Below are 26,729 nucleotides of genomic sequence, written 5' to 3'. Positions count from 1 at the left end.
ATTTCTGCTGTCCTAACTTCAGGTGAGTGTGCAGTGGCATTTTATTGTAGTTTTTATGTGCATTTTCCTGGTCTTAGGAAGTTAAGCACATTTTTCATGGGTTTATTTAGCATACTTACATCCTATTTCGTGAATGAATTACCCATTCAATTTTGTTTTCCTGTTGGTTTACATCTTTTCTTAAAATGAATTTGTGGGAGCTTTTTAGATATTCTAGATACAAATTCGTTATCAGATAGTGTATTGCAAGCCATTCCATCCACGACATGGCTTGCCCTTTCTCTCTGAAAGAATACAATACACTTCATTGTATCCTTAAAGGGATCATAAAGAGGGTTTTACAACATCTATAACCCAGGAAATGTGTCTGTTCCTTTGCCTCCTTTTATACCTGATTCTGTCTGGTGCCATTTAGAAGCACACAGAGCTAGTAGTAGGAGGTCATTTTGGGGTTATTTTTCTACTATGAAATCATCAAGATGGTTCCTTGTAACTTTGATAATGATTTCTGGTGGGGGAAACAGTCTACATTTAGGCATATAATAAGAATTCATCCCTCCCAGGCCAGTCTTTGCAGCATCTAAGAGCAAGCTTCAATTTACTGGCTTCCTATATATCCTTGACGGTCAGTTCTGTGTTGTAATTGAAGCCTTTGTCTTTACTAGTGTTATCATTGGCTATATGTTGGCAATTATTTACCAAGTATTTAAATATTTTTTTTCATTTACCCTGCAAAAGGGCAAAGCAACACTTTTCTCATAATGTTGTACCAGCTTGGGAGGGTATAGCTCCCGTTCAAACACTAATCTTGGTATTGCTATTAAGGGATTTTGCGGATATAATTAAAGTCCCTAATCAATTGACTTTAAATAAGGAAGATTATCCTGGATAATATGGTGGGCCTCACCCTATCAGGCCTTAAAAACAAGGCTCCAGACAGGAAATCCCACCTGTGGGCAGCAGCCTCAGCCCATGCCTGTGGGGTCCCATCCTGCTCATGAACCTTCCTGTTGGCCTGCCCTATGGATTTTATTATTATTATTTTTTAAGATTTTATTTATTTGACAGAGAGATAGAGAGCACAAGTAGGCAGAGAGGCAGGCAGAGAAGAGGGGGAGAAGCAGGCTCCCCGCTGAGCAGGGAGCCCGATGCTCAATCCCAGGACCTTGGGATCATGACCTGAGCCGAAGGCAGACACTTAACCAACTGAGCCACCCAGGCGCCCCTGCCCTATGGACTTTAGACTTGCTTAGCCAGCCCCCACATTCACATAAGCCAATTCCTTGTAAACAAACAAACAAAAAAAACCTCTTAATATGTATTATCTCCTGCTAGTTCTGCTTCTCTAATTAAATCTGCAATATGGTGATCTTAGTACACAACTGCTTTTCTTTACAAAGGAGTTACCAACATGCACAAAATTCACAAATTAAACAATATTCCTTATTAGAGGACACAAAACCGTTAAGACTGGAACCATTTTGTGTGTAGCTCACTACAGGGCTCGATCTTGACTACTGATATTTCAATAGGACTGATTTTAAAAATTTTAATACAATCTAATTCACATTTAAATAGTACTAATTTTATAACTTTAAGAACCTGATGGCTTCTTTAATTGCTGTACAATATGCAGTCTTCTTGAATGTTTAAAATGTATAATCTTTGTGAACTAGGTGAGGGGAATCATGAGTACACTTATCTTGATGAGCACTTAGTAACAGATGGAAATGCTGAATCGCTATATTGCACGCCTGAAAATAATACATTATGTTTACACTGAAATTAAAATTTAAAAAAAGTATAATCTTCATGCTTCTCTAATAGAAAAATCTTTTTTAAATAACCAGACTTCATCTATCATGCTTCAGAAGTTTATTCATTTATTCATTAAGTTCTTAAAGGAACACAACTTGGTATTTACAAAGAGACGGATTACTTCTCTTGGCGAGCTCACCAAGCTAAATTTCTGCATGTAACTGAAGGAAAATACTGTGATTACAGTAACATATGAAACAACTTTCCTTATATAGCTATTTCCAGATTGAATCTGATTATTTAATTCTTGTCTCTTGGGAGATTCCAGAAATCAAGGTCCACAAATCTGTTTGGCTTAATAGATAAGAAGTATCACTGGATTGGGTTTAGGAAATCTGGCTTCTAATCTTAGCTGAAGATGGGGAACTTCTTTAACCTTTCTGAGCCTACTTCCTTATTTAACAACAAATCAGTTATTAAATGCCTATTAGAAGCCAAGCAGTTGCCAGACACTAGAGATGTAACAGTGAACGTAACGAAGACAGTCCAGCTTTCACAGACTTCAAGCCTGACAAAGTGAGGGGTTTAGGCTAAATTACCTCTAAGACCCATTCCTGAGTTAGCATTCTAGGATTTAAATGGGATCATATTCATATATTCTGTGGTCTGAGGTTAATACAACAATGATTTCCAAATGACCTTGCAAAAGCTGTAAAGTATTAAATAGTTCCCATATGAACATTGGTAAAATAACTTTTTAAATCGTAAGCAGGTTTTACGTATTTATTCATAAAGTGATTCAACTATGGAATGATGCATTTTTAGCACTATGAAATCCAATGTCTTGAAATCATTTTTCCCTTTTTATAATCTTGAACAAATTTTATATAATCTTGAACAAATCCTCTTATCTGAAGGTTTTCATGCATTCAGGTATTTTGCATGATGTCTGATGTGATCAGTAATAAAGGTTGCGATGAAGTAGTAGCTATGATCATAACCCTAGAAGACAAAAGCGAGAAATGGTAGGATATTTACCAGTCAGAAACATCAATATTAAGGACATTAAATATATCTCTCATGTCACTTAATTTTCTTGTAAATCCTGAAATTATTAGAACATGAGAAAGGCTTATAATCAAAATCAAGCTTATTATACTTGTACTTCAATATTTTCACTGAACATTAAGAGAACAGCAAAAATAGAAAAAGAAACATTCTGCATAGCCTCGTTTCTAGATGCTACCATTAATATACAAAGAGAGGAAATAACACATTAATCAAATGTACAGGGTAAGCAGGTGGTCATATCAACAAGGAATAAAATAATCAGACTTTAAAGAAGTCAGAAACATAGGCAAGAAGTTTCAACTCACAGAAGAAACACACTAACATTGGTAACACAGAAAATGTTAAAATACAAAATAAGCACACAAAGGCAATACAGAGAAAGAGCAAAAAACCACCCAAATGGTTAAACATTGTTTGGGAAGTCAAACACAGCTATCCTAAGTCTAGTTAGGAATTTCACCTCCTATGCAATAAAAGCATATCACATTTTTATTTGAGGAAAAAGGAATAATTCATTAAACCCTGACATCCCTTAGCAATAAACCACACTGGGTAAAAAGCCAGTCAACTATTTTGAAAACTATTCTGAAACAGAGAGAAAATGTAATAAACAGATCTCATGCTACCTGGTTAATTAAAACCACATCTAGATAAATGGAGAGAAGATGCTTCCTCGGGGCATCCTCTGAGTACAAGATAAGACGAGGCTTTCAAAGGAAAAAGAAAAAAACTAAGGTGGGAAGAACCTAAGGGGGGTTAAACAGGTAATTTGGGGGTGGCCTCCGTTCCAAAACACAATGAGAACAGAAGGTGAAATAAACTGAAAGGAGGTAAAAGTCTAAGAAAGATTTTTAAGTTTTTTAGCTTATTCAATGGTCTGTGATGAGAGAAAATGGGAATTTTCCTAAGCACTTAAGAAGCAAAAAAAGCCCTAATAAAAATATCACCTGGGTTCCAAGGAACAAAGCAAATCCCTAAGGTTTTGATGAAATCAGTAAATGTTCTTAATCTTTTACTTTCAGAGATATGCAATGTTACATATCTTGGGAACGGAAGTTAATAAGTAAAGAGTTCCAGGTTAAAGTCATCCAAGTAACTTAAAAGCATGATCTTTTGTTTCCTGTGGCCGAATCACAGAAATGAATCTGACAAGAATGTTGTCAAAATTAAGGCTGAGCTCTGGAATCACTTGGTTTCACATTTCTCAATGATTAGACCAGCCCTAGTTAATTAGTTCAATTTAGAGCTGAAGAAATTTCTTAGAGAGAGAGAGAAACATAAAGAAAAGCATTTTCCACTCCTGTAATTCCTCAATCGTTCCAAGGTTAAACAGGATCTTCAGACCCATGATTTCAACCCACAAACCCTAGGAAATGTAGGACCAAGCAGCACCTGCCAGTTTTTACAGATGGACAGATGTCTGAAGACAGGTCCAGATGCAAGGATGTGGGTGCCCCGGCACCTGTGCAGCACATGCCCTCATGTGACTGAGGGCTCTAACCTTATGCAGCTTCACAGGGGTTTAATGCCTTGCACAGTGTCAGGAACACATGGCGTAGCTATGACTATTCTTGTTATTATTTATTATTATTTTTATTTTATTAGAGAAGTCCCAGGGTAAAACAAAGTTACAATTTTGAGCTCTCAGGAGTGTACCACAAGATGACAGTATATTTTATCTAAAATACAAAGCCAGTTGTCTGTAACTTCCACAGTGATATTTAACAGAAGACCCACCTTCATGAGAAAATAGAAAATGGCCTATCACGACACTGCGAGAAAGATTTTTTTTTTTTAGAGAGCGCGCGCGTACACAAGCAGGGGGAGGGGCAGAGGGAGAGAGAGAATCTCAAGCAGACTCTCCATGAGCACAGTGCCCATTGCGGGGCTTGATCTTTCAACCCTGAGATCATGACCTGAGCCGAAATCAAGAGTTGGACACCCAACCAACTGAGCCACCCAGGCGCCCCAGGAAAGATTAAAAAAAAGAAGAAGAAGAAGAAGAAGAAGAAGAAGAAGAAGAAGAAGAAGAAGAAGAAGAAGATAGCAGGAGGGGAAAAATAAGAATGAAGGGAGGAAATCAGAGGGGGAGACAAACCATGAGAGACGATGGACTCTGAGAAACAAACTGAGGGTTCTAGAGGGGAGGGGTGGGGGGATGGGTTAGCCTGGTGATGGGTATTAAAGAGGGCACGTACTGCACGGAGCACTGGGTGCTATACACAATGAATCATGGAACACATCACAGACTAATGATGTAATGTATGGGGATTAACATAACAATAAAATTATAAAAAAAGAAAAAAAATGTCAACTTAAAGGCAGGAGAACACATTGGAACTACTGGCGTTCCGTTTAGATAAAAGATGCTTATATAATTTGAGCTAATTGTGTCATTCTTGACTGGTCTTCCTGTTGTATTTATTGATATTATTAAATAGGGGTGGGTCCTTTCATTAACTTCTTTGAGTTGGTTTGATATGTTAAGCAGCTCGTGCAATTCCATATATGCAGTGACACTTGAAGGAGCCTTAGTTTTGTCTTCTACCTCCCACTTGAAATGGAAAAATCATCAGTTAACAAACTCTCTCAGATTATAAAAATAAATGAACACATTCTTTCATTCTTCCCTCAGCTCTCAAAAAAGTAGTGTGCCAGCAGCTATGATGAACATTTATTCTAACAGGCAGTGTTTTCCCACACATTTTCCAGACCCAATTAGAAAAGCTGGTATGAATCCCTGGGTTCTTCAGTTTCTTCAGAATACAAAGAAGACTGCTGAAAGGTGCTCACTTGTTTATTTAGTAAGCACTTCCTGAGATCCTACATGCTGGGTAATGGTGCTGAGCATGAGCATACAGGGGCACATGACATCCCTGCCCTTCTGGAATTCTGTGCCATGTTTTTACTATTCTCTAACACGCAGTGCAGAGGCCAAAACAGCCTCTGAGTTTTCAAAAAGGGCCTGAGACTTGAAGAGGTCAGATAGCCTTGCTTCAATATTGTTTCTGGAAGTTTCTGTCAGGTCACTGATATCTTTTCCTCACAATGTAACTTCAATAACTGGAAATAAGACATATGAGGCTTCAGAGTAAGATCTGATCTTTGTATACTATCAAAATTCTGCTATCTAGTGCTTTTTCAATTTAGATTCGCTGAAGTCTAAACAAAAAAAGAAAAATTCTATGAGGCAACAAACAAATATCCCCATGCACCACACTTACCTCTCATTATTTTCGGACAGTAGAGAATAAAAATAGAGTGTGAGCATTTAACACTAAAAAGAGGTAAATAAATAAAGTTGGGTAAATCGTGTACATGATTGTAGTAATTCTCAATCTTCCTCCTTAGTTCACAAACTTACATATAGCCCCTATTTTTTTTCAGCCTACTTAATGCTTCACTGCTCCCATTTCATAAAGAAATACAGTTCTCTCGTACTTATATGTCAATGATAAGGCAGATACGATTCTCAGACCTGAGGTATCCTGAAGTAAGTGGAAGTTGGCCTGAAAACGTGAAGGCATCCTCTCCGGAGCCATGCCCAGTCATGTCTACTCAGTTGCTCATTCAATTATAACAAGTCTAAACATCATCTTCAGACCCTGTAGTTTGCTGGTAACCTGCCCTTGCCGGAAGGAAAGTGAATGAAAAATTGTGTCTGAGCAAAGATTGCGGCTGGTAATTTCAATACTTTCCCACTTTTTTTAAAGAACTGAATATTTTGTCTCGACTCCTCATTAAATACACCCAACTGTGTTTTTTAGTTGCTTAGGATATAAGCATTTCAGAAATAAATAAGTTGATTTATTTTTTTCCCTCCAAGAATTTCATCAGTGTTTTACTTCTGTGCTATTTTTATAACAAACTCCAGAGATTTTTCAGTCTTTGCTGGCAGGCTGAAACTTTGGTGTTGGTAGTAACAACAGAATTTCCTGGCACTGCCTCGGGGGGGGGGAAGAAGAGGCATCCAACACTGCTAGTGCCAAGAAATCATTCGGAAAGAAACATGGTTTATTATGTCCCTTAGAGCTAGAGTTAATGTAGTTAAACACACTACTTTATAATCAAATTGGTATTTGGGTTTCTCAAAGTTGGTTATTGACTGAAAACATGTAATTCTGATAAGTGTTTAAATTAATCTAAGAAAATACTATTACTTAAAGACAGACACTCAGAGAAAACAAGGTATATCTAATATATTGGTTTTTGACATGTTTTCCCACATGATTGATCTATCTACATATACATGTAAATATGTATGTAAATATATTATTATATAATATATATTATTTACATGATCAAAATATTAGGGGAATTAAAAAGCAGGGAGACTGTTAAGATCTGTTGCAGAAGTTAGATCACAGGTTACGCATCAATTCTCCTTGCGTCAGCTAATTCCATCCCTTCGCTCCTCGGGAGCGCGGCTTCACCTTGCTTGGGGATGGTGAGACTGATGAGAGGACGTGTGTTTCCATTCAAATGGCCTCGCTTCCAGTTCTGGTTCTACTGTAAACTAGTTGTGTGATCTTAGATACAAAGTACTCTTCTGAGCCTGTAAAACAGACAGGAGCCATATATGCAAACCTACAGCCAACATCATACTTAGTGGGGAAATACTGAAAGCTTTTCTCTAAGATCAGGAACAAGACAAGGTGCCCACTTTTGCCACTTCTGTTCAACCTAGTACTAGAAATCCTAGCTAGAGCAATGAGGCAAGAAAAAGACGTAGAAGGTGTACAGTTTGATGATATAATCTTAAATGCAGAAAACCCTAAAGATTCCATAGTAAGATACAAAAAGCAACACCCAAAAATCAGCTGCATTTTTATACGCTAACAATGAACAATCTGAAAAGGAAATTATGAAAACAACTATGTGATTCCACTTACATGAGATACTTAAGGAGTAGTCAGATTTACAGGGAAAGTGGAATGATAGTTGCCAAAGGTTGGAGACAGGGAGGAAGAAATAGGAATTAGTGTGTACAGGTTTCCTCTTTCTATGGAATTAGATCATAAGCATCACTAACTTAATAAGAAGGCTTTCACTTTGTCTTGTTATAATTAAAAAAATACCTTACTAGAGGTAGCTTTTCAAATTCTGAAATATAAAGTATTATGGAATCTTGCTTAAAAAAAAAAAGATTTTATTTATTTATTTAGAGAGAAAGAGAGAGTGAGCGAGCAGGGGGAGGGGTAAAGGAGAGGGAGAATCTCAAGCAGACCCCAGAGCTGAGCATGAGCTAGACATGGGGCTTGATCCCCCGCAGAGTCAGATGCTGAACCAACTGAGCCAACCAGGCGCCCCTGGAATTTTGCCTTATAGTTACTTAGAACAAGCTGAGGTTTCCTAGTACTTGCCTCTTGTAATCTAAAAACAACAGGGACTTTCTTTTCTGTACAGGCAGCTATGAAGTTATCAGGTAGTAACTGTCCATCTGAAAGGAACTGGTCATCTTTCCCTTGATCAATTAGTATGTCCAGCTGAGAACCTGGGTAGGACTTCACAAGATGGGTAGCATCATAAGCCTAGAAAAAGAAAAATATTGAAAAATAAATTGGAAAGTGCCCAGAAATATGTTCTTCAAAACAGAATGCAGTAGAACCAAATATAAATTTAACATTATTTAAGCTCTAAGGATGATTAAACCAGAAAAATGCTTTATCATTGTCTTGCCTGGCTTTTATTTATAAGATCTTCAGAAGTCTATGTCCCACTTCTAGCCTCTTCTCTACTTCGAAGCAGTCCTGGGCCAGTGGCAAGAATTCTGTACCTCAGCATTCTTCATAGGATAGACTTTTTTCTTCTAAACCTTTGAGGTTCTTAATCACCTCCCAACTCCAAAATCGTAATTTTTTTCTTTGTAAATCCCTCCACAAATTGACTATTTCTCCTACCTTCCTTATCTTTTTCTATTTCCAGATATTTTCTATTTCAAATAGTCTATTTTGTTGCCTCTTCTTTTTGGCTCTAATTCCAGACTTAAATACATTCAGCCTTCTCTTCTGCGGTCTGTTGAACACCACCAAATGTCTGCTATCCCCATAAGCTTTCAGGAAGATTTAATTTAAATAATCTGACTCATATAAACAATCCCTCAAATTTGTTATCTGAGGAGCTGCCACTAGTTACAAGTTCGTATTTTACCATCCACCTTTAAGTATTCTGGATTCATATATATTCACTAGCGACAACTTCTATGTACCAATCAAGACAAACAAAAACCCAAAGAGTTCCCCTTCTAAAGTAGCCTGCTTTTAAGACTTGCTTTCTTTAATCTCATAAGGAGAGACTGGAAGGGGATCTATAAAGTCCGACTAGTTCTAAGCTCTGTGACTTCATAATTCTGCACGGCCTCCTTATTCCAATACTAAATTAAATAGCCTAAACGCAACATAATTAAGATAGTAAAATCTACTGCCACTTAAAGAAAAATTATATAATTAGCTTCCTTTATATGTTACCTGTGCCTCTACCTCTCCCCTCCTTTCTTCCAACCAGTTGGTCTTTTTCTTTCTTTTTTTAAGATTTATTTATTATTTGAGAGAGAGAGAGAGAGAGAGAGAGCAGAGGGACAGGAAGAATCCCAAGCAGAACTCCCCACTGAGTGGGGAGCCTGACTTGGGGCTTGATCTCACCACCCATGAGATCATGACCTGAGCTGAAATCACAAGTCGGACACTAAACTGACTGGGCAACCCAAGCACCCCACCAGTTGGTCTTTTACCCAACTCTCCCATCAGAACCTAAGACCCGTGTGGATGTGAAAGGTTATCATCACCTTTGTGACCTAAGATCTCAAACTCCACACAGGCTCTGCACAGTGGCAAGGACTCCAAACACCCAAGTACATGCACCATCAGCTCTCAAAGTACCTAATAGTAATCACTTTCTGCATTCTTCCAATATAATAAAAATCTGAGCCTAAACAAAACAGAATTCTAATCTAGTGCCTAAAAGATTAACCCTCCAATTTGTTAGAATTTCAATGACCAATCTTTTTTTTTTTTTAAGATTTTTATTTATTTATTTATTCATGAGAGAGAAGAGGAGAGAGAGAGAGCGGAGGGAGAAGCAGGCTCCCAAGGAGCAGGGAGCCCGATGCGGGACTCGATCCCAGGACCCTGGGATCATGACCTGAGCTGAAGGCAGACGCTTAACCATCTGAGCCACCCAGGCGCCCTCAATGACCAATCTTAAATAAAATTAGGATCCATGTGTGAATGACCCCCCCTGAACACACAACAGTAAGACAAAAAAATTTTTTCTTCCCCCACTCAGGTATTTTCTACTTGTTAACATGATGATGGATGTATTTGCCAAATATTCAAACTCTTGGCGACGTTTGCAAATAGCTTATTTCTGCACAAAAGTCAAATGGGTCTCGGGAGAAAGAGCCATTTTTAAATTTTCATTTTGAAGCATTTGCTCCCATGCTTGAAAAAGCAATCTTGCTACTGGGAATGTTCGCATAAATGCACATTACACAAGATCTATTTTTAAAAACTTGAGTCTGGAATTTAAAATCCAAATCTGAGAAATGCTGGATTTTGAAACAAATAAAGGAAATAATTAAAAGGCCAGGACTCATGCTTCCTGTTGTACAATTGAGCACCTGGTTAATAAGAGGCAAATCTAAAGTCATTAATAAAGTGTGGTATTTATTGGTAATGTTAATTTAGAAATAAACACAAAAATTAATCATTAGAATAAAGAATGTAGTTTCAGAACATCTACCACAATTCACTACAATTAGAAAATAGGGCTTTTTTGTTGTTGATCTTGTTCTACATATATTCTTTTGTTAATTATGTTAGCTCTGGATCTTTTAGTGAGTTAGGAATATAATGTCTGTGGTGTGTAGCTTTTTCACAAATCTGAAAACTTAAGAATATGAAGACAGCCATCCCAGTACCTACCTTCCATTTACTTTGATCTGTTCCCAAATATCCACTAAAGGCTTTTTTGCCCCAAGGACAGAGCACTGGGTTGCAAATGGGAGCAAATGCCGACACAGACTTCAGAAACAAAGGAAATTTAAAAACAAGTTATATTTTGCTAAATCAAACATGAACAAACATTTCCAACTTGCTTAAAAACTCAGAAATTTATTTGCAACTTGCTTATGAACTCTGACTTGCCATGAAAACACTTGTGAACAATTTTCCATTGGTTATATGAAGCACTGAGATTGTAGGCCTCTCCATGATACATCTTTTGTACATTCTATTATGAGAGCTAATTAACCATAGGTGCCAACATATTGTAAAGCAATACATTGTATTTTCATTAAATAATTTCAATAAATAATTTATTTCATTAAATAACACATGCAAGTTTATATTCAGTTTCCACTCATTTTTTCCACTTATAACTAATGAGTAGTAATATAGAACAGTTTACACTCATCTTTGTGAACCTGTTATTAAATCTGAGACACATTAGTTCTCTTAAAGAGGGCCAGGAAAGCACTGAGCAATGCATTAAATATTTGTATTCTATGCAGTGTTGTTTTTCACTGGATAAGTGGCAGAGATGGAATCGTTCAGTTTCAGAGCACTTCTAAAAGTATATGTTTATTAACGTCTATTACCTTTTTTAAAGGACAAAAAAACAACTGAATTTGACTTTCTCCCTTAAATGTAATAAACTGTCTTATGTATAAAAAATGGAAAATAAGACCTTATTTTAAAAACCTACTGTCAAGCCATGAATTAGTTCAACTTTATAATAAAGTCTGCTAAAAGAAAAATATCTGGTGCCACAATAAGAAACTGCTCTCAGAAATATTGTCATTTCTCAGGGGCACACCTGAAATAGCTAAGAAGTCCTTCCTAAGGGAAGGACATGGATTAAACAAATCTTGAGGTATCTGACAGCCCTGTGATGTTAAAGACAGAAGCAATTCTGAGATTATCACTGCTTCACCATTTCCTTTTTCAACATGATGGCATGCCGCTCTACCCAAGACATTTTACATATGGCGGTTATTCCAACTTGGCTTATTTAAACAACAAAAAAGTGAAGCTATACTATTTCAAATAAATGAATAGAAAGACTGACAGTGTTATTTTTCAGTTAAGCTGCAATCCAATTTCCATCAGAGGCAATGAGAAGAGAGAATACTTAAACTTTTACAAATCATGAATATTTTCTACCTCAGGAAATTAAAGTCAACTTAACAAATGTAATCCTGGGAAAAAATATAAGTAAGTGATATACACTGCCACAGTAATAAGAATAAGCTTTAGGGGGAAAAAAAATGCCTATAAAACTATAGTTTGAATAGAAGCAATAAAAATTGCTTTACCATACTTCTAGTAGACCAACTGTGATAGAATTCCTGTATTTCTGATTCTGGAGCATATAATCGTGTGGTCAAATTTAATACTCTTCCCCTAGAGCCCCCTGAAACTCCCAACACTAGAGAAGTTTAGTCCCAGTACTATAAAATAACAATATCCTAGTTTCACTCTTTGAAAGTTCCTAACTGACATTATCCAAGAGAAATACTTGTCACTGAAAGCTTCGGTAATCTTACTTTGTACTTTCCAGGATTCTTCAAAGCACAAATCAGAGCTCCATGGCCTCCCATGGAGTGGCCAAAAATAGACATCCTTTGGGGGTCCACCGGAAAATTGGCATTTATGAGTTGGGGAAGCTAGAAAGCATTTAATAGTGTGACAGAAGATATGAAAGAAACAAGTTTAGACTTCTTCAAAGTCATATAAAATAATTACACAATTAACACTTCCAAATCAGTCTTAGAGTACTATGAACTAATAAAGATGAAAAAAAATCTCAGGTAGACAAGGATTATTAATGTATCACTGGAGAAAAGTAATCCTCAGAAAGCAAATTAAAGAAGACGATGCAGAAAAGCCTTTAAAATGTCTTAACTTTTGATCTAGTAATTTCACTTCTTGGCATCTATTCTAAGGGAAAAGTCCTTAGGGAAAAAAAATTATACATAAAGACAACCAATGCAATAAAATTTACTGTGGTAAGAAATACACGTAAATATGTAAATAACCTACGTTAGAAAAAACTAAATTATGACATTTGACAGAATGTTATGCAATTACTATTATGTTACAAATAGAGTATTAGAAAATATTTTATACAACTAAAAAAAAGAAGATAAAAAATTTTACAACTGTATGAAAACTGGTCATACAAAAAAAAGTCTGGAATATACCAAAACAGTTATTATTTGGGGGATGGAATAATGGGTGATTAAAATTTTATATTATTGTTTCTGGATTTTTATGATATACACATTAACAATTAAAGTCATATAAAATTTAGAAAAATGCATGAACTGCACATAAATATTATTAACAGAAGCAACGATTTACCCTTACTTATCCTTTCTAAGTAAGCCTTGGTTAATCATTATAAAATATGTCTGAATAAACCAGCTGCCAGAGTTTTTTCATATATTGTTTTCTTTGTATAATCTGGGTAGTGTACGCAGGTATCAATGTATTTATTTTCCTCTTTAAAACTGTACTTAATATTAATTTAAATTGTAGTAAATAAGACTACCGCATAAGTAAACTCTGGAATGTTCACTAAGATAATCAATAAATATGTACCAAATAGATTCAACAATAACCATACCCTGGTTTAAAATTCTCAGGACTGAAGGACTTTGTGACCCAAACAATTCGTAATCATCAATTAATAAATACAACATAAATGAAATTACCTCCTCAGTTACGTAAGAGTACATTCTGTAGTTAGTTTTCCAAGGATCTTCAGTGGCATCCACATAAAACCCAGCACCAGTGCCAAAGTCCCAGCTCTCATCTTCTCCTTTAATATTGCAGCCACCTATCAGAGAAACATCCCGTGGCCTCATCTACTCCATGGTAATGACCCATGTTTAGTAACACTCTTTTAAATGAATCTGGAAGTTCACTTGCATTTGGGCGGTTCGCCAAATATTGTAGTTCTCTACCTTTTCCAGCGGATACTCCCTGGTCCTCTTAGCCCTGAATGGGGCCACGTGACTAGTTCTAGCCAATGAGGTGAGAGAGGGAATGCCCTTCCAGGCTGGAGAAGTCACTGCTAAGGGGAGGCACAATGGCTTTCTCTGTGGATGAAGTGCCCTCCTATGTATTCCGATTATATGCTTCTTCAGTGTTCACCTGTCAGAGGACTTATATCCTCTCTCTACTCTTCCAAAATGTGTTGAGATTCCTTCCCTGAGGACCCTCCCCTATTACCAACACTTTTTTCTCTTAGAAGGAAAAGGAGACAAATGCTTGTGCTCAGATTTACTATCTTGCACTGAAAATGTCTCCGTATGTACTTTGGAATCATTCCATTATATTTCCCCTATTTATTCATCCCCCAATAGGATTTTCTTATAATCTTTTAAAATTTATTAGGTCTTATTTTATATGCTTGCAGGTGGTTAAAAAGCCAATCACTGAGACAAGAGAATTACATTAATACATAGAGTAATTTCACGAAAATAACCTCTTCATGATATTCAGTACACTCATCCAGGAACATGGCTTTTTCCATTTATTAAAGTCTTTGTTTATGATTATTAGCAAATTTTACATTTCTTTTAAAAAATAAATCTTCATATTTTAAAAGTTTATTCCTAGGCATTTAATATTTTTGATACTACTCAGAATTAAATTTTTTATTACATTTCTAGTGAGGTATGTCTTGCTTTGGTGTATTATATGTCCTGTGAAAGGAAATGTACTACTTCCTAAGGCCAGCCATTTATCTTCCAGATAATTTTAGCTGCATTTAATAAATTCCATTTCCTGACACTTTCTAGGGTCACAAAGTTAAGTTTTAACTCTCTGATGGATTGAGTTCTCAAATATTTGATAGTTTCATTTCTCTAATGTAAGCATTCTAGTTATTTATACTAAAACCAATACACTGATGTGTATTAAATGCATGACTGATGCATGACTGATGAGCAGATGAGAAACGACATTTTCATGTGACAGGACAGTCTACCTATGGAATAGAAATATTTTTATGCATTTTGGCATTAGCGCCAATATATCAATCAAGTTGCTCAGTCTCTGTTTTGAAGTGTCTTTTTTTTTTTTTTTAAGATTTTATTTATTTATTTGACAGAGAGAGACACAGCAAGAGAGGGAACACAAGCAGGGGGAGTGGGAGAGGGAGAAGCAGGCTTCCCGCTGAGCAGAGAGCCCGATGCGGGGCTCGATCCCAGGACTCTGGGATCATGACCTGAGCTGCTTAAGGACTGAGCCACCCAGGTGCCCCATGTTTTGAAGTGTCTTAATATACAAAATGGGACTAGCAAAACGGTCCCTTCTCATAAGAGTGCTGCCATGAGTAAGATTCACAGTGAGGAAAATATATAGCATGGTATTTTAGAGTATTGATATCATCTGAAAGATTAATAGAGATAATAGTCAAAATATAAAATAAACAAAAAATAAAATAATAGTACATTATACCACTTATAACTTAGTCTGAAAGATTTTAACAAGGATCTCTGGACTGAGAATACTTACGAGGGCTTGTATCTGGAGCAATGACGACAAGGCCATGTTCGGAGGCAGCTTGATGATAACCAGCCTTTGATATAAAATTTTGTTCCGTGCAAGTCAAACCTGAAGATCAGAAATGGTGTTATCTCATGCTACACTGTGGATGGTTTATAAGATGTAACCCTTTTTTTTTTTTTTTTAAGATTTTATTTATTTATTTGAGAGAGAGAGAGAGAGTGCATGAGCAGGAGAGGGGCAGAGGGAGAGGGAGAAGCAGGCTTCCCGCTGAGCAGGGAGCCCGATGCTGGGCTTGATCCCAGGGCCCTGGGATCATGACCTGAGCCGGAGGCAGATGCTTAAACTGACTGAGCCACCCAGGCGCCCCATGATGTAACCCTTTTATAATATAGGAAAACAACTCACTTGGTATTATTAAAACACTTTTTTTTTTTAGAAATGATTCTAAAGAAGACAATAAAGTTCCCTTTCTCATAAAATTTACAGTAGTATTAATCTAAGAACTGTCTTAGGTTAAATGCTCCCACAGCTGTCCTTTCAAAGTCACTCACTAAAGTTTCAAACACTGAAATCCTTAGGACCAGATGTATTTGGGAATTCAGAATTTTTCAAACTGTAGAACGGCAATATGGTGTAGAAAGCAACATTGTATCAACCCCAGTGGGGTGCTGTCAAACATGCTAATTAAACATGTTACTGTTCCTGCATCAAAACATAAATATTCACAATAAGTCAGCATAATACTATAAATAACTTAAATTTTTTTTTTATAAACAGAATTTAGCCTGATCATCTTTGTATTCCTCGGTGTTTTAAGAAGAGAGAAATGGTTACCATATAGCTCCTTAAACTTTAGCTCTAGTTTTTCCAGCTATTTCTGCTGCTTTTCCTAGCTATAGGCTTTTCGGTCGTGTGACAGAAGAGATGACTGAATCCTCTTATTACAGGAGAAGGGCCAAGAATAAACTGGCAATAGATGGATGAGCTAAGTACCACCTAACCCAACACCCCTTTTCCAGTGGCCAATGCCAAATATCCCACCACATCTGATAATTAGTGACATCAAAGCTTACTAGTATGTGTGATACGGTATGAATTAACTATGGAACACTTCTATAGTTTCTATTTATCCCCTAGCAGCCAGCACAGGGGCTTATGAAATGGTTGCTAATGAGGATTAAATTAATAAATAATTACAAGATACAAAGTTACCAGTATTATTGGATAAAGTGTTTCGGGAGTTCATGTTTATTTATTTATTTATTTATTAAGATTTTATTTATTTATTTGACAGAGAGAGACACAGCGAGAGAGGGAACACAAGCAGGGGGAGAGGGAGAGGGAGAAGCAGGCTTCCCATGGAGCAGGGAGCCCGATGCGGGGCTCGATCCCAGGACCCTGGGATCATGACCTGAGCCGAACAGGCGCTTAATGACTGAGCCACCCAGGCGCCCCGGGAGTTCATGTTTAAACTGTTAGGACATACATACTTTCACTAGTCATAGCAGGGGAAGAAGGTCGTTTGTCCACTCTGTTCCTTCCCAATAAATCTTCCAGAGATATAGGAGCCGTATCATGATGGAGAACTACCCCAAATACTGATAAAAAGTCAGCGGTCTTGATGACCTTAATGCAAATGTGTTCGGAGGCAAGGTAATAAGGGTAACAAGAATGGGTTTTGAGGATTTCAACCAGATCTGGTTATAAAGATGTCACTCAGCCACTTACTGGCTAACCAAAATCAGGCAAGTAACTTGAATATTTTGAGTCTCAGTTCTTTCATTTGAAAAATGGGGATAATATTGCTTATGATGATCTCACAGTGTGGCTGGGAGGATTAAATGCAATAATGTAAAAAGCCTTGAACTGTGTCTCGGACACAGTGCAGAGTGTCTTATACTTGGGAAATGTAAATGTTTAGCGACCAGAGAAAAATTTGTTTTTTTTCTAGTTAGAACACAATTTCCTTGATTAAGGTATTAGGAAATGAATTGTAGACTCATAGAAATGAAGATAATTCTACTAGCAGAATTACTCTCAAGAATATAAAGATGGTTACTAATTAACATCCACTTGATCAACTATGCTTACTTTTATGAAGAGCTTTGGGGTTTTTTGGTTAACAGCTTTATTGAGGTAGAATTCAAGGCCATACAATTCACCCATGTAAAGTGTACAGCTCCATGACTGTTGGTATATTTACAACTATGGAACACCACCACTATCTAATTTTAGAATATTTCTGTCACCCCAAAAAGAAAACCCATACCCATTAGCAGTCACTTCCTACTTTCTACTCCCTGCCTCCTCAGCCCTGGTAATCACTTTCTGTCTTTATGGGTTTGTTTACTCTAGACACTTCACATAAATGGAATTTAACAATATGTTGTCTCTTGTGAATGACTTCTTTCATTTAGCATGGTTTCAAGGTTCATCCATGATGTATGGTGCATCTATGAGGACTTCATTACTTTTTGTTGTTGAGCGATATCCCACTGTGTGGATATACCACATTTTCCTTATTTCATTAGTTGACAGACCTTTGGTTTGTTTCCACTTTTTTGTTATTATAAATAATGTATAATGTAATATATGGACATCTGTGTGCAAGTTTTTATATGGACACATATTTTCAATGCTCCTGGGTATATGGCTAATGAAGGGCTGTTCTGATGGTCACCTTGACTTGGGAAAGTTGCAAACCACACCATCAGAACCATCTTTTAGCATTTCAGTTTGGATGCTTTAATTTTAGTTAATTTAGTCATTTAAGAAATCTAAAAATTGATGTCGTCTCTCTGCCATTGTTTTCTTTCAACGTACCAGGAAATAAATATCCTGAAATTCTTTTGCCATTATTTCTCAAATGTATAGTCGGACGATCTTAATTTTTTAAAAGAAAATCAAGCCTTAGGTTCCAAAGTCTATCTGTTCTTCAGCATCTCACTAAGGAAATTGTCCTGTCATGTGATGTAAACAAACCCAAATTCTATGTTTTATACTCATAAAGCTCAGATGATAGGTCTTGAAAGATTCCAATTTTGGTTAGAAATTTAGGGCCTTATTACTACAGCACCTCTTACACAATACCCTGGTACTTCTGATCTAGGTTATTATACTTACAGCCAGGAGACAGGACTCCAGCAGCCAGTCACCAGAAACACAATGCAAAAAGAACAGGGGAAAGACTAAATACAGCCCTGGGCTATAAGTCAGAAAACTTGTTCACTCTGTTACATGATCTCGGTCAATATATAACTTCTCGGGGCCTGTGAAACAGTTACCTGTTCTATAGATTACATGATTTCTAAGGTCATCTTCAGCTACAGTACTGTGTTTCTAAAACAAGCATGCAATTTTGTTCTTGCTGCTTTTGGCAATACCCACTGCTCTTCCAGCAAAATCAGTTTGCTTTTTTCAATCACAGAAATGGGTTGTTGAGTAACAATCAGGCAGGCACTTAATTTTTACCTTTTAAAATGAAATGTTTATTCTCATTTTAAATGATTGGTATTTGGGGCTTATCCTTGGTAAGACATATGTAAGAGGGGATTTATTAAAATCCAAGCTATAAGCAATTTTAAAGTAACAAAAATAGCACTCTATGACATAATTTAGCTTCTATCGAGCCTCTCCTTATGGTTGCTTCTAAAGATGAAATGCCAACATTTTATGAAAGAATTAGCAGACAGCTTCAAACTACTGGTGGCAAAACTTTACTCTCTCATAATCCATTCTATAGTCTTTAATATTTGCCACTGATTAAGAAACTTTAGTGTTCTTTTGTGATTTTTCCAGATTGTTGCCAGAGAAGATTGATGGAGTCTGATTAAAACACGACTTCCCTGGTCACCAAGGTAGTGCATGCATGTTGGGGTTACCTTTACCTTTTCTGTAAGTTGTACCAAAACATCTACTTAACTTCTTTCATTTGTAGCATTCTTCAAATAAAGTAATTTGGTACTCCCCCTTCCAAAAGAAGTTACTTGTCTGTAGTTTCTAATTAGTGTATCATGGGTGTTCTCATTTTACCTAATATTGTTCTATTTGAGTGGTAAAATCTCTACAAACTTCAGAAATTCTTAGGTAGGTACAAATTAAGTAAGTAACTTTGCTAAGCTCTTGCCATTGAGTCCAGAATTTTACATTCTCTGTTAAATTACTTGGTTTAATTTTAAAAGAAGTGAAATCAATATAACTTAGTAGGTCTGAAATTATTCTCAGGATAAAGTAGGAGTAGACTATAAGAGGTTCCTAAAGTCTTTTATAAATGGCTCAGCAAGCACACCAATAAGTCAAGATAAAAGAGAAGATAAGGCAGTTAAAAAGAAAAAGAAATTCCTTTCTAAAACTCACATGAATAACACTTACCAGACAGCCAATATAGTGCAGGGCATTTTCCAGTTTCTGCCTTTGGTGGTAAGTAGATAGCAAATTTCATTTTGCAGTTCAGTTCAACACTGTAATTTTAACCATGACAAAAAAATCAATGCCTCTCACTCGTTAAGACAGAAACATAAAGTATGATTCCACCAACATTTAAGGAATATAACTTGGCCCTTAAAGAAAGAATGGGGCCAATTTAGCATACTGATCTATTAACCAACCTGGGTCTTCGCTGTGCACGGCACACGAGTCATTTGGGGTGGGAATAAATTAAAAGAATAAATGTAATATCCTCAATATAGCACTAATATTACTAAGAGAAAAATTGTTTTTGTTTCTAAAGAGATGTATGAAGTAACAAATCAGCTTTTATAAAAAATGAATTCTAAAGATATTAAATTATATGTTTGTTCATGGGCAATGAAATGTACATCTTTAATTTATTCTTTGTCACTAATATCTTATTATAATCACTAACATCACAAATGAGGTAATTTTGATAAAAACCACAGGTATTTTTTCCATGTAAATGGTAATTTGTGCAACAATGATCTTTCATGGGTCTATTTAAGGAATCAAATAGATGGAAGCAGAATGAGAGATACCTAAAATTTTATCTTCTTGGTAGTTACCTGTCATGTTCGAAAACTTTCTGCAATCCTCCAAAGCACTTGTTGCTGGAAATCTGCTTCAATGCCATTCTTCCCCTATTAGTGAAGATTAATCTTATTAATTTCTAAAACACTATTTCCTGAAAAATTTGAAACAAAACTGTTTTCAGATAAATTAGCCAACATACACAACTGTTTTCCACTGAGAATATTTTTTCACTTGCTAATTTTTTCTGGTAAATAACATTAAGAAACTGACTCACTTTCATGTACACACTTAGAGCTGTTATGCACTTCAGGAAACTTTAGTACTTTTGGTAGGTCAATACTAATTTATCCAGTTGGTTAACAAGCTTTTTCTTTTTCTTTTTGTGGACTGCCCCAAATTCTTTTCAGAAAAGAGGGAGAATATAAACAAGCTATTAATTAACTATTTTAGCTTAGAAGATCAAAAACTGTTTAATATTTTACCTGTCAACTGTAACAAACGAATCAAAGAATTGGTCTTACTGATTTTGGCTGATTTTTTAAAATGGGAGGAAAATGATGTCACCATAATGATAGCAATGAGTGGTAACATTTATTGAGCACTTACAGCGTGATCGCCACTTTGCTATACGCGCACCCAGATCAAATTCCTCGTCCTATGAGATTTTTTCTGAGAAAGTGATGCACAACTTTTGGTCAACAATTCTCCCTTTTAAAACGAACCAACAAGTAAAACATAAGTGAATTAAAAGCGCAGCTTACTGATGGCAGATTTTGAAGTTTGGTAATTTTTTTCTCTCAGACAAATCTTTTAAATGTTCATAAATACAAAATGTTAAGTTTAAATGTTAAAATAGCACATGTTCTTAATTTTTAATAAGACAAAAAAAGTCGGTAAACCATCCGTACCAGAAGTGCGTGTTCAACAAAGAGGAACCAGATTGCTTATGATGTGTATCTCTCAGGAAGGATTCCCTTCCCCTCCTTATTATAAATCAGTTAGCCATACACACTAAATAAACAATCCTCAGATACAAGGAACAGGTATTACCACTCTAGTGGTCTTCTCAGTGAATAAGTTCCACATAATTTCTACTGACATTCTCAGTAACAGTATGCTGATCGGTTGTGGTTTTAGGGTTACTCTAAAAAAATACATAACAATAATCTTAAAAAGTTAATCTTGGAAATGTCTTTGCAAAATTCTTTTTTAAAAAGAATTTTTATTTATTTATTTGACAGAGAAAGAGAGAGAGCACAAGCTGGTGGAGTAGCAGGTAGAGGGAGAGGGAGAAGCAGGCTCCCCGCTGAGCAAGAAGCCAGATGTGGGGCTCGAGCCCAGGACCCTGGGATCATGACCTGAGTTGAAGGCAGTTGCTTAACCAACTGAGTCACCTAGGCGCCCCGTCTTTGCAAAATTCTAAATAAGATTAGTTTCAATCCTACCTTTCAGTAATTTCCTCAATAAATCCAAATACTTAGCTTTGCATGGGAAAGCTGGGATTTGAACCAGGAAGCCTGACATCAGCGCTCCTACTTTTTGCTGCTATGTTTTACTGCTTCTTTGGAGGGTCTTTATATACTCTCTTTTTTTAGATGCTCTGAGATTGACTAAATTTATAGGATTAGGGCTTACAATTACAGAGAAATTATCTTCTATTCACAGGTTCATGCATTTCATCTATAAGAGATCAATTCTTAAACTGCTCACAAATGTTATTAATTATTATTAACTTCAGCTATTCTTGTTCATGATCCTAGCTTAAATAATACAATAACACAGACAGACGTATAATTTTAGCATACACACGAGACCAGGGAATAGAATTTTTTTGCTGAATTATTCTATAAGGATGTCCTATTTTCTTAAATTTAGTAAGGGCTATGTCTGCTTTCCTAAACCATGGCACACTGAGCATATATCTAGTGCATAAGAAATAACTAATAATTATTTGTTGAATTAATGAATAATTTATTTTATTAACTTCTGACTACCAATTATGTGAAAGTTTTAAAAATCTGCTTGTCCTTCATCTTTTTTGTTCTATACTTTATGATTTATTTTTTTTTTAGTAAAGCACAACTAGTTTATTTCTTCTGCTTTTTTAATGTGCTTTATCTAAAATTCAAAATCAAGTACTTCCCCTTTGGTCAGAGAAAACCAAGTTAAAATGCTGTTTTCAACTGATAGAATGAGCTGAAAAAAATAAAATCAAAGCTTTTAAAGTTTTTTCCTCTAACTACCCATTTTAGAAATTACCTTGATTAAAAATCAAGAAAAAAGTTACACTCAATAAAAAAATATGACAGAAGCTAAGAACTACACTATGATATACGAAATAATATACTAGGTGATTGCGTTCTTCATTAAAATTTTTCTATGTGAAAAATAACATATTTTAAAGTAAGTTATTAGCTTTTTCATCCAACTTTCAAAGTAACACATAAAAAATAAAACTTAAATTTACCTGACCAATTGCTACTTGCTTTTTTGCCTGCACCAAAGGATAGATGATCCTGAAAAAAATAAAAAGACCAAGTGGTTTATAAACAGGACATACTTTTCTTTTTTTTTTTTTAAAGATTTTATTTATTTATTTGACAGAGAGAGAGACAGCACAAGGAAGGGGAGCGGCAGAAAAAGGGAGAGGGAGAAGCCGACTCCCCGCTGGGCAGGGAGCCCGAGCTGGGGCTCGATCCCAGGACCTTGGGATCATGACCTGAGCCGAAGGCAGCCACTTAACCGACTGAGCCACCCAGGCGCCTCAGGACATACTTTTCACAACAGTGGTTATACAGACATGTGCAGGGCATAACACATTCTGAGCAGAGACATTTTCTTCCCTTGAGGCAGATGACTGTCTACTCTGGATAAGGCAGCATGGCAAAAGCAGCTGAGGGAATAGCATCACCCCATCACCTCAGCCCTTAATCTAACTTCCTTCATACTTATTTTGCTACAAGGCAGGCAAAAACTTCTGCTGGACTAAGATTCCTATGAAGAAAGTTTTGTGTGTTTTTTTCTTTTTAATTAAATAGAAAAAAAATTTTAGAGTGTAATTTGTTAGTATGAGATATAATCAACCGCTGAGAGGAAAGAAAACAGGAGTGGGGACGAGAAGAGTAGAGAGAGATGGGGGGACTAGAATAGTAGAGAGAGACAGAAAGAGCAGACCTGTTTGGCTACGAGGTGTAGATGGAGTTTGTTGCGCAGGAGAAAGGACTTCAGGACTGCTGGGCTGACAGGCTAGAAAGGATGAAGAGCTGAGAAAAATGACTGGGCTTATGAATGATGGTGTAGGGACTGCTGCGACACTGTAAGAAATAAAGAGAAACTTACACAGTAGGTATAGGCCTGTCAGGGTCATTTTATCTGCCGGGTATATTATTTAGGTTCTTGGATTGTATTTTGTAGGAGAAATGGAGTGAAAGAGTGGGGCAGAATAGCAAAACGCAAAACAGATCCCTCCCCCAAGAAAAACCCTGAACAAAAACAAACAACAGTTTTACCGTGCCAGTGGGTGTTACACAATTTTTCTAGAAAGTCAATGAAATGAACATCAATATTTTTCAGAGAAGAAAGGTTTTCTCAAGTGCACTGCCAAGCCAATCAGGCAAAAGCTATTAAAGAGAAATCATCTTTATTCACGAAGCATCTGTTCCCCCAGAAGGCTGACTTGTCAAATCTTAGTTTTCTTAACCTTCTTTACTCAGGCTAACTGCCACCCTCCTCCAGAAAGCTGTGTTCTTTATAGGTTCACCCATTCCTTTCTTCTTTTGATGAGTCTCAGAAGGTCTCTATCTCTTCCTGTGTTTTGTTCTCATTCTTTCTGACTCCTTGGACTTGGATCCATTTCTTCACTTTCAGGGGGTCCCACTCCACCGGCTCTTACAACCTACACAGGTCTCCCCGGCATCATCGGATTATGGTACTGCTCACCATTATGTCTCTGTTTAAATCCTCTTTTCAGATAAAACTCGCTCTCTGGGTTCTTCTACTCCTTCCCCTTCTCCCATCTCCCTTTCCTTTGCTCTTCGCATGCACTCTTTCCCTAACTCCCATTCCCTGTGTTTCAACCACATTTTCTAGGTGGAAGAATCTAAATCTGCATCTCTAAACCCAATCATTCTCATGCATTACTGCCAGAATTTCAATGTCTTACTACACCCTTTTACCGAGATATGCCAACTCAGCACATCTAAAATTAAGTGTTGGGGCACCTGGGTGGCTCAGCTGGTTGAGCACCAGACTCTTCATTTTGGCTCAGATCATTAACTCGGGGTCATGAGATCGATCCCCACGTGGGGCTCCACACTGGGCCTGGAATCTGCTTAAGATTCTCTCTCCCCTCCCAACTCTGTCTCTCGAAAAATAAAAATAAAAAATAAATTTAAAATTAAGTGTCTATCTCCCACCTTCAAACCATTTTTTTCTTTCCTTTTCTTGCCTCTCTTTTCATCCGTGCCTCTCTTGCCCAATCTATGTGTGAAACGTCTTATTAAAGTTACCCCTGCCTTGAATTCCCACTGCCACCATTCTAATTATACAAAAGAAATTAACAACTTAGGCTCCTACTTTGTTTCCTTCTTGTATGTTCCACTAAAATCAATCCTTCAGGGAAGCCTAGGACTTTAACACACGTAATCTTACTGTTTAATGGATACCTCTACACATTACATATTTACGCCTCACATGGCCTACATGCAATTGTTAGTCATTTTGATTTTTTATTTGATTTTTAAAAATTTGTGATAAAAACATGTAACATTAAGTTTACTGTCCTATTTTTAAGTGTATAATTCAGTAGTGCTAAGTATATTGTCAATTTTAAAAAACATGGTTAGCTTGCCCACATAACCAGCAAAGGAGAAATCTTGGCCATCTCCATGCTGCTGCTACAGGTGTAGAGGGAATCCCATTCACCTTGTGGTTGAAAAATCACTAAGTCATTGAAATGAAAAATAATATAACTATTTATAACTTTTTTCAAGTTTGGTGCCATCAAAACTTAATAAAATTCAAACTATTAAGAACTGACAAAAAGATAAAGATGAATAAAACTCCATATATACTTTGGTCACATTTTAACTGCGTACTGGCCATAACAGTCTCTTTTCCTTCATAAAAATTCACATGGCTGGCCCATACAGAAATTTTTAATCCACCATGGGGGGAAAATATAGCACCCGTGAATTCCAAACACCTTAATTTGGCTCTCGAAATTGTCTTCAATGGTCCCACATTATTTTTCTGGCCAAACTTTCTATTATCTTAAGTCACTCAAACTCAATTATGCAGAATCCAAGTATAGCCTGGATGTTTCTAATGGCTGGCTTTACCCACTGCCATGGTGTAACAATTTCAGAGTAGGTTCTGGAGACCGACCCTCCAGTTTCAAATTCTGGCTTCACCATATACTACTACGACATGACTTTAGACAAGCTAGGTAATCTTTCTATGACTCATTTCCCCATCTATAAAATGGAGATATAATACGATCAATTTGAGGGCTGATCCCGAGACTAAATGACTTAATTTATTATTGACTGTTAACACTGCAGACTATGCATACAAATGTTAGTTATTATTATTCCAGCAACCTTGAATGCCCCCCGAGGTCCGCTCAAATGCCAGCTCCCCGGCAACGCCATCAGGGAGTGACCTCCAGACCCCTCCAGAACTCGGACAGCATTTACAACACGGACAGACTAACAAAGCGCTTGCACATGCGTTAGCAGGTGCGGGTTCCCCCTGTACCCAGGGCCCTGAAACGCGCGCCTGCCAGGGCTACTACAGCTTTGGGCTCTGTTTCTCACTAAACTGGGTATGCAGCTACTTCATGCGGTGGCGATCGGATCAAAGGGCGGGGAGAATCTATGCAAAATGGAAAGAGCTAAATAAACGGAAGCGGGTACGGAGACCGCAGGCCCGAGCGCCCAGCGTTACACTCATCTGGAAGCTCAGGGAAGGAAAGGGATTCGGGCCAAGGCCTGCGCCTGCAGCCAAGATCCTGGCCTTGGAGACCCAGCCCTTGGCCTCCAGCGTCTGCTGGGTCGCGTTCGGGATCGGGGCCGCAGTTCCGGCGATCAAGCCTGCTGGACTCGCCCCTGGCCTCAGCGTCCGCCCCGGACCAGGTCCCGCCGTGCAATCGGAGCCGCAGAGGAACTGGGGACATCCAGGGCTCTGCCCAGACTCAGTCTTACCTCGGGGATTGGCGCCGGCGGGCAAACAAGAAGCAGCGGAAGCGGGAAGGCGGGCCTCATCATGGCCGCCGGGGACCAACGCTCGGGGTCGCCCAGGCTCGACCCTGCCGCTGCCAGGCCCTCCCACTTTCAGGCCCGCCCACTTTCGGGTCCCACCTCCTGAGTCCCTTCTCCCCGGCCCCGCCCAGCCACA

General features: G+C 37.3%; 1 protein-coding gene across 5 annotated transcripts; it reads right to left on the bottom strand.

Moving 5' to 3' along the window:
• Positions 1 to 1,858: 1,858 nt before the first annotated feature.
• ESD (esterase D) lies at positions 1,859 to 26,650 on the bottom strand. 5 transcript variants are annotated; one of them, XM_028105975.2, is made up of 11 exons: positions 26,537 to 26,553; positions 22,801 to 22,849; positions 20,940 to 21,041; positions 20,366 to 20,440; positions 19,719 to 19,807; positions 15,354 to 15,452; positions 13,544 to 13,668; positions 12,374 to 12,493; positions 10,752 to 10,850; positions 8,193 to 8,360; positions 1,859 to 2,760 (listed from the first exon to the last, which is right to left on the bottom strand). In XM_028105975.2, the coding sequence occupies exons 4-11, from the start codon at positions 20,431 to 20,433 to the stop codon at positions 2,680 to 2,682; spliced, it is 849 nt and encodes a 282-aa protein (XP_027961776.1). In that variant the 5' UTR covers positions 20,434 to 20,440; positions 20,940 to 21,041; positions 22,801 to 22,849; positions 26,537 to 26,553; the 3' UTR covers positions 1,859 to 2,679. The 5 variants fall into 5 exon arrangements, with proteins under 5 accessions (XP_027961776.1, XP_027961784.1, XP_027961762.1 ...); XM_028105983.1 differs by lacking the exon at positions 26,537 to 26,553 and adding an exon at positions 23,508 to 23,526; XM_028105961.2 differs by lacking the exon at positions 20,940 to 21,041 and having other exon boundaries at positions 22,806 to 22,849; positions 26,537 to 26,650.
• Between the last annotated feature and the right edge of the window lie 79 nt (positions 26,651 to 26,729).

Source organism: Eumetopias jubatus, unplaced genomic scaffold (assembly GCF_037043125.1).
Source record: "Eumetopias jubatus isolate StellerSeaLion01/CBP00866 unplaced genomic scaffold, mEumJub1_p1.0 scaffold_3, whole genome shotgun sequence".
Taxonomy (NCBI): domain Eukaryota; kingdom Metazoa; phylum Chordata; class Mammalia; order Carnivora; family Otariidae; genus Eumetopias; species Eumetopias jubatus.
The sequence above is the reverse complement of the archived record's forward strand: the minus strand, read 5'-3'. Positions and strand labels throughout refer to the sequence as shown.

Excerpts from the sequence above, each read along its gene's own strand:
- ESD (XM_028105961.2), bottom strand. The coding sequence starts at position 26,599 with ATGATGAGGCCCGCCTTCCCGCTTCCGCTGCTTCTTGTTTGCCCGCCG. Across the intron at positions 20,441-22,805 it reads AAAAAAGCAAGTAGCAATTG|GGGAAGAATGGCATTGAAGC; the intron begins GTCAGGTAAATT and ends CTTCACTAATAG. Across the intron at positions 15,453-19,718 it reads TGCACTATATTGGCTGTCTG|GTTTGACTTGCACGGAACAA; the intron begins GTAAGTGTTATT and ends TCTGATCTTCAG.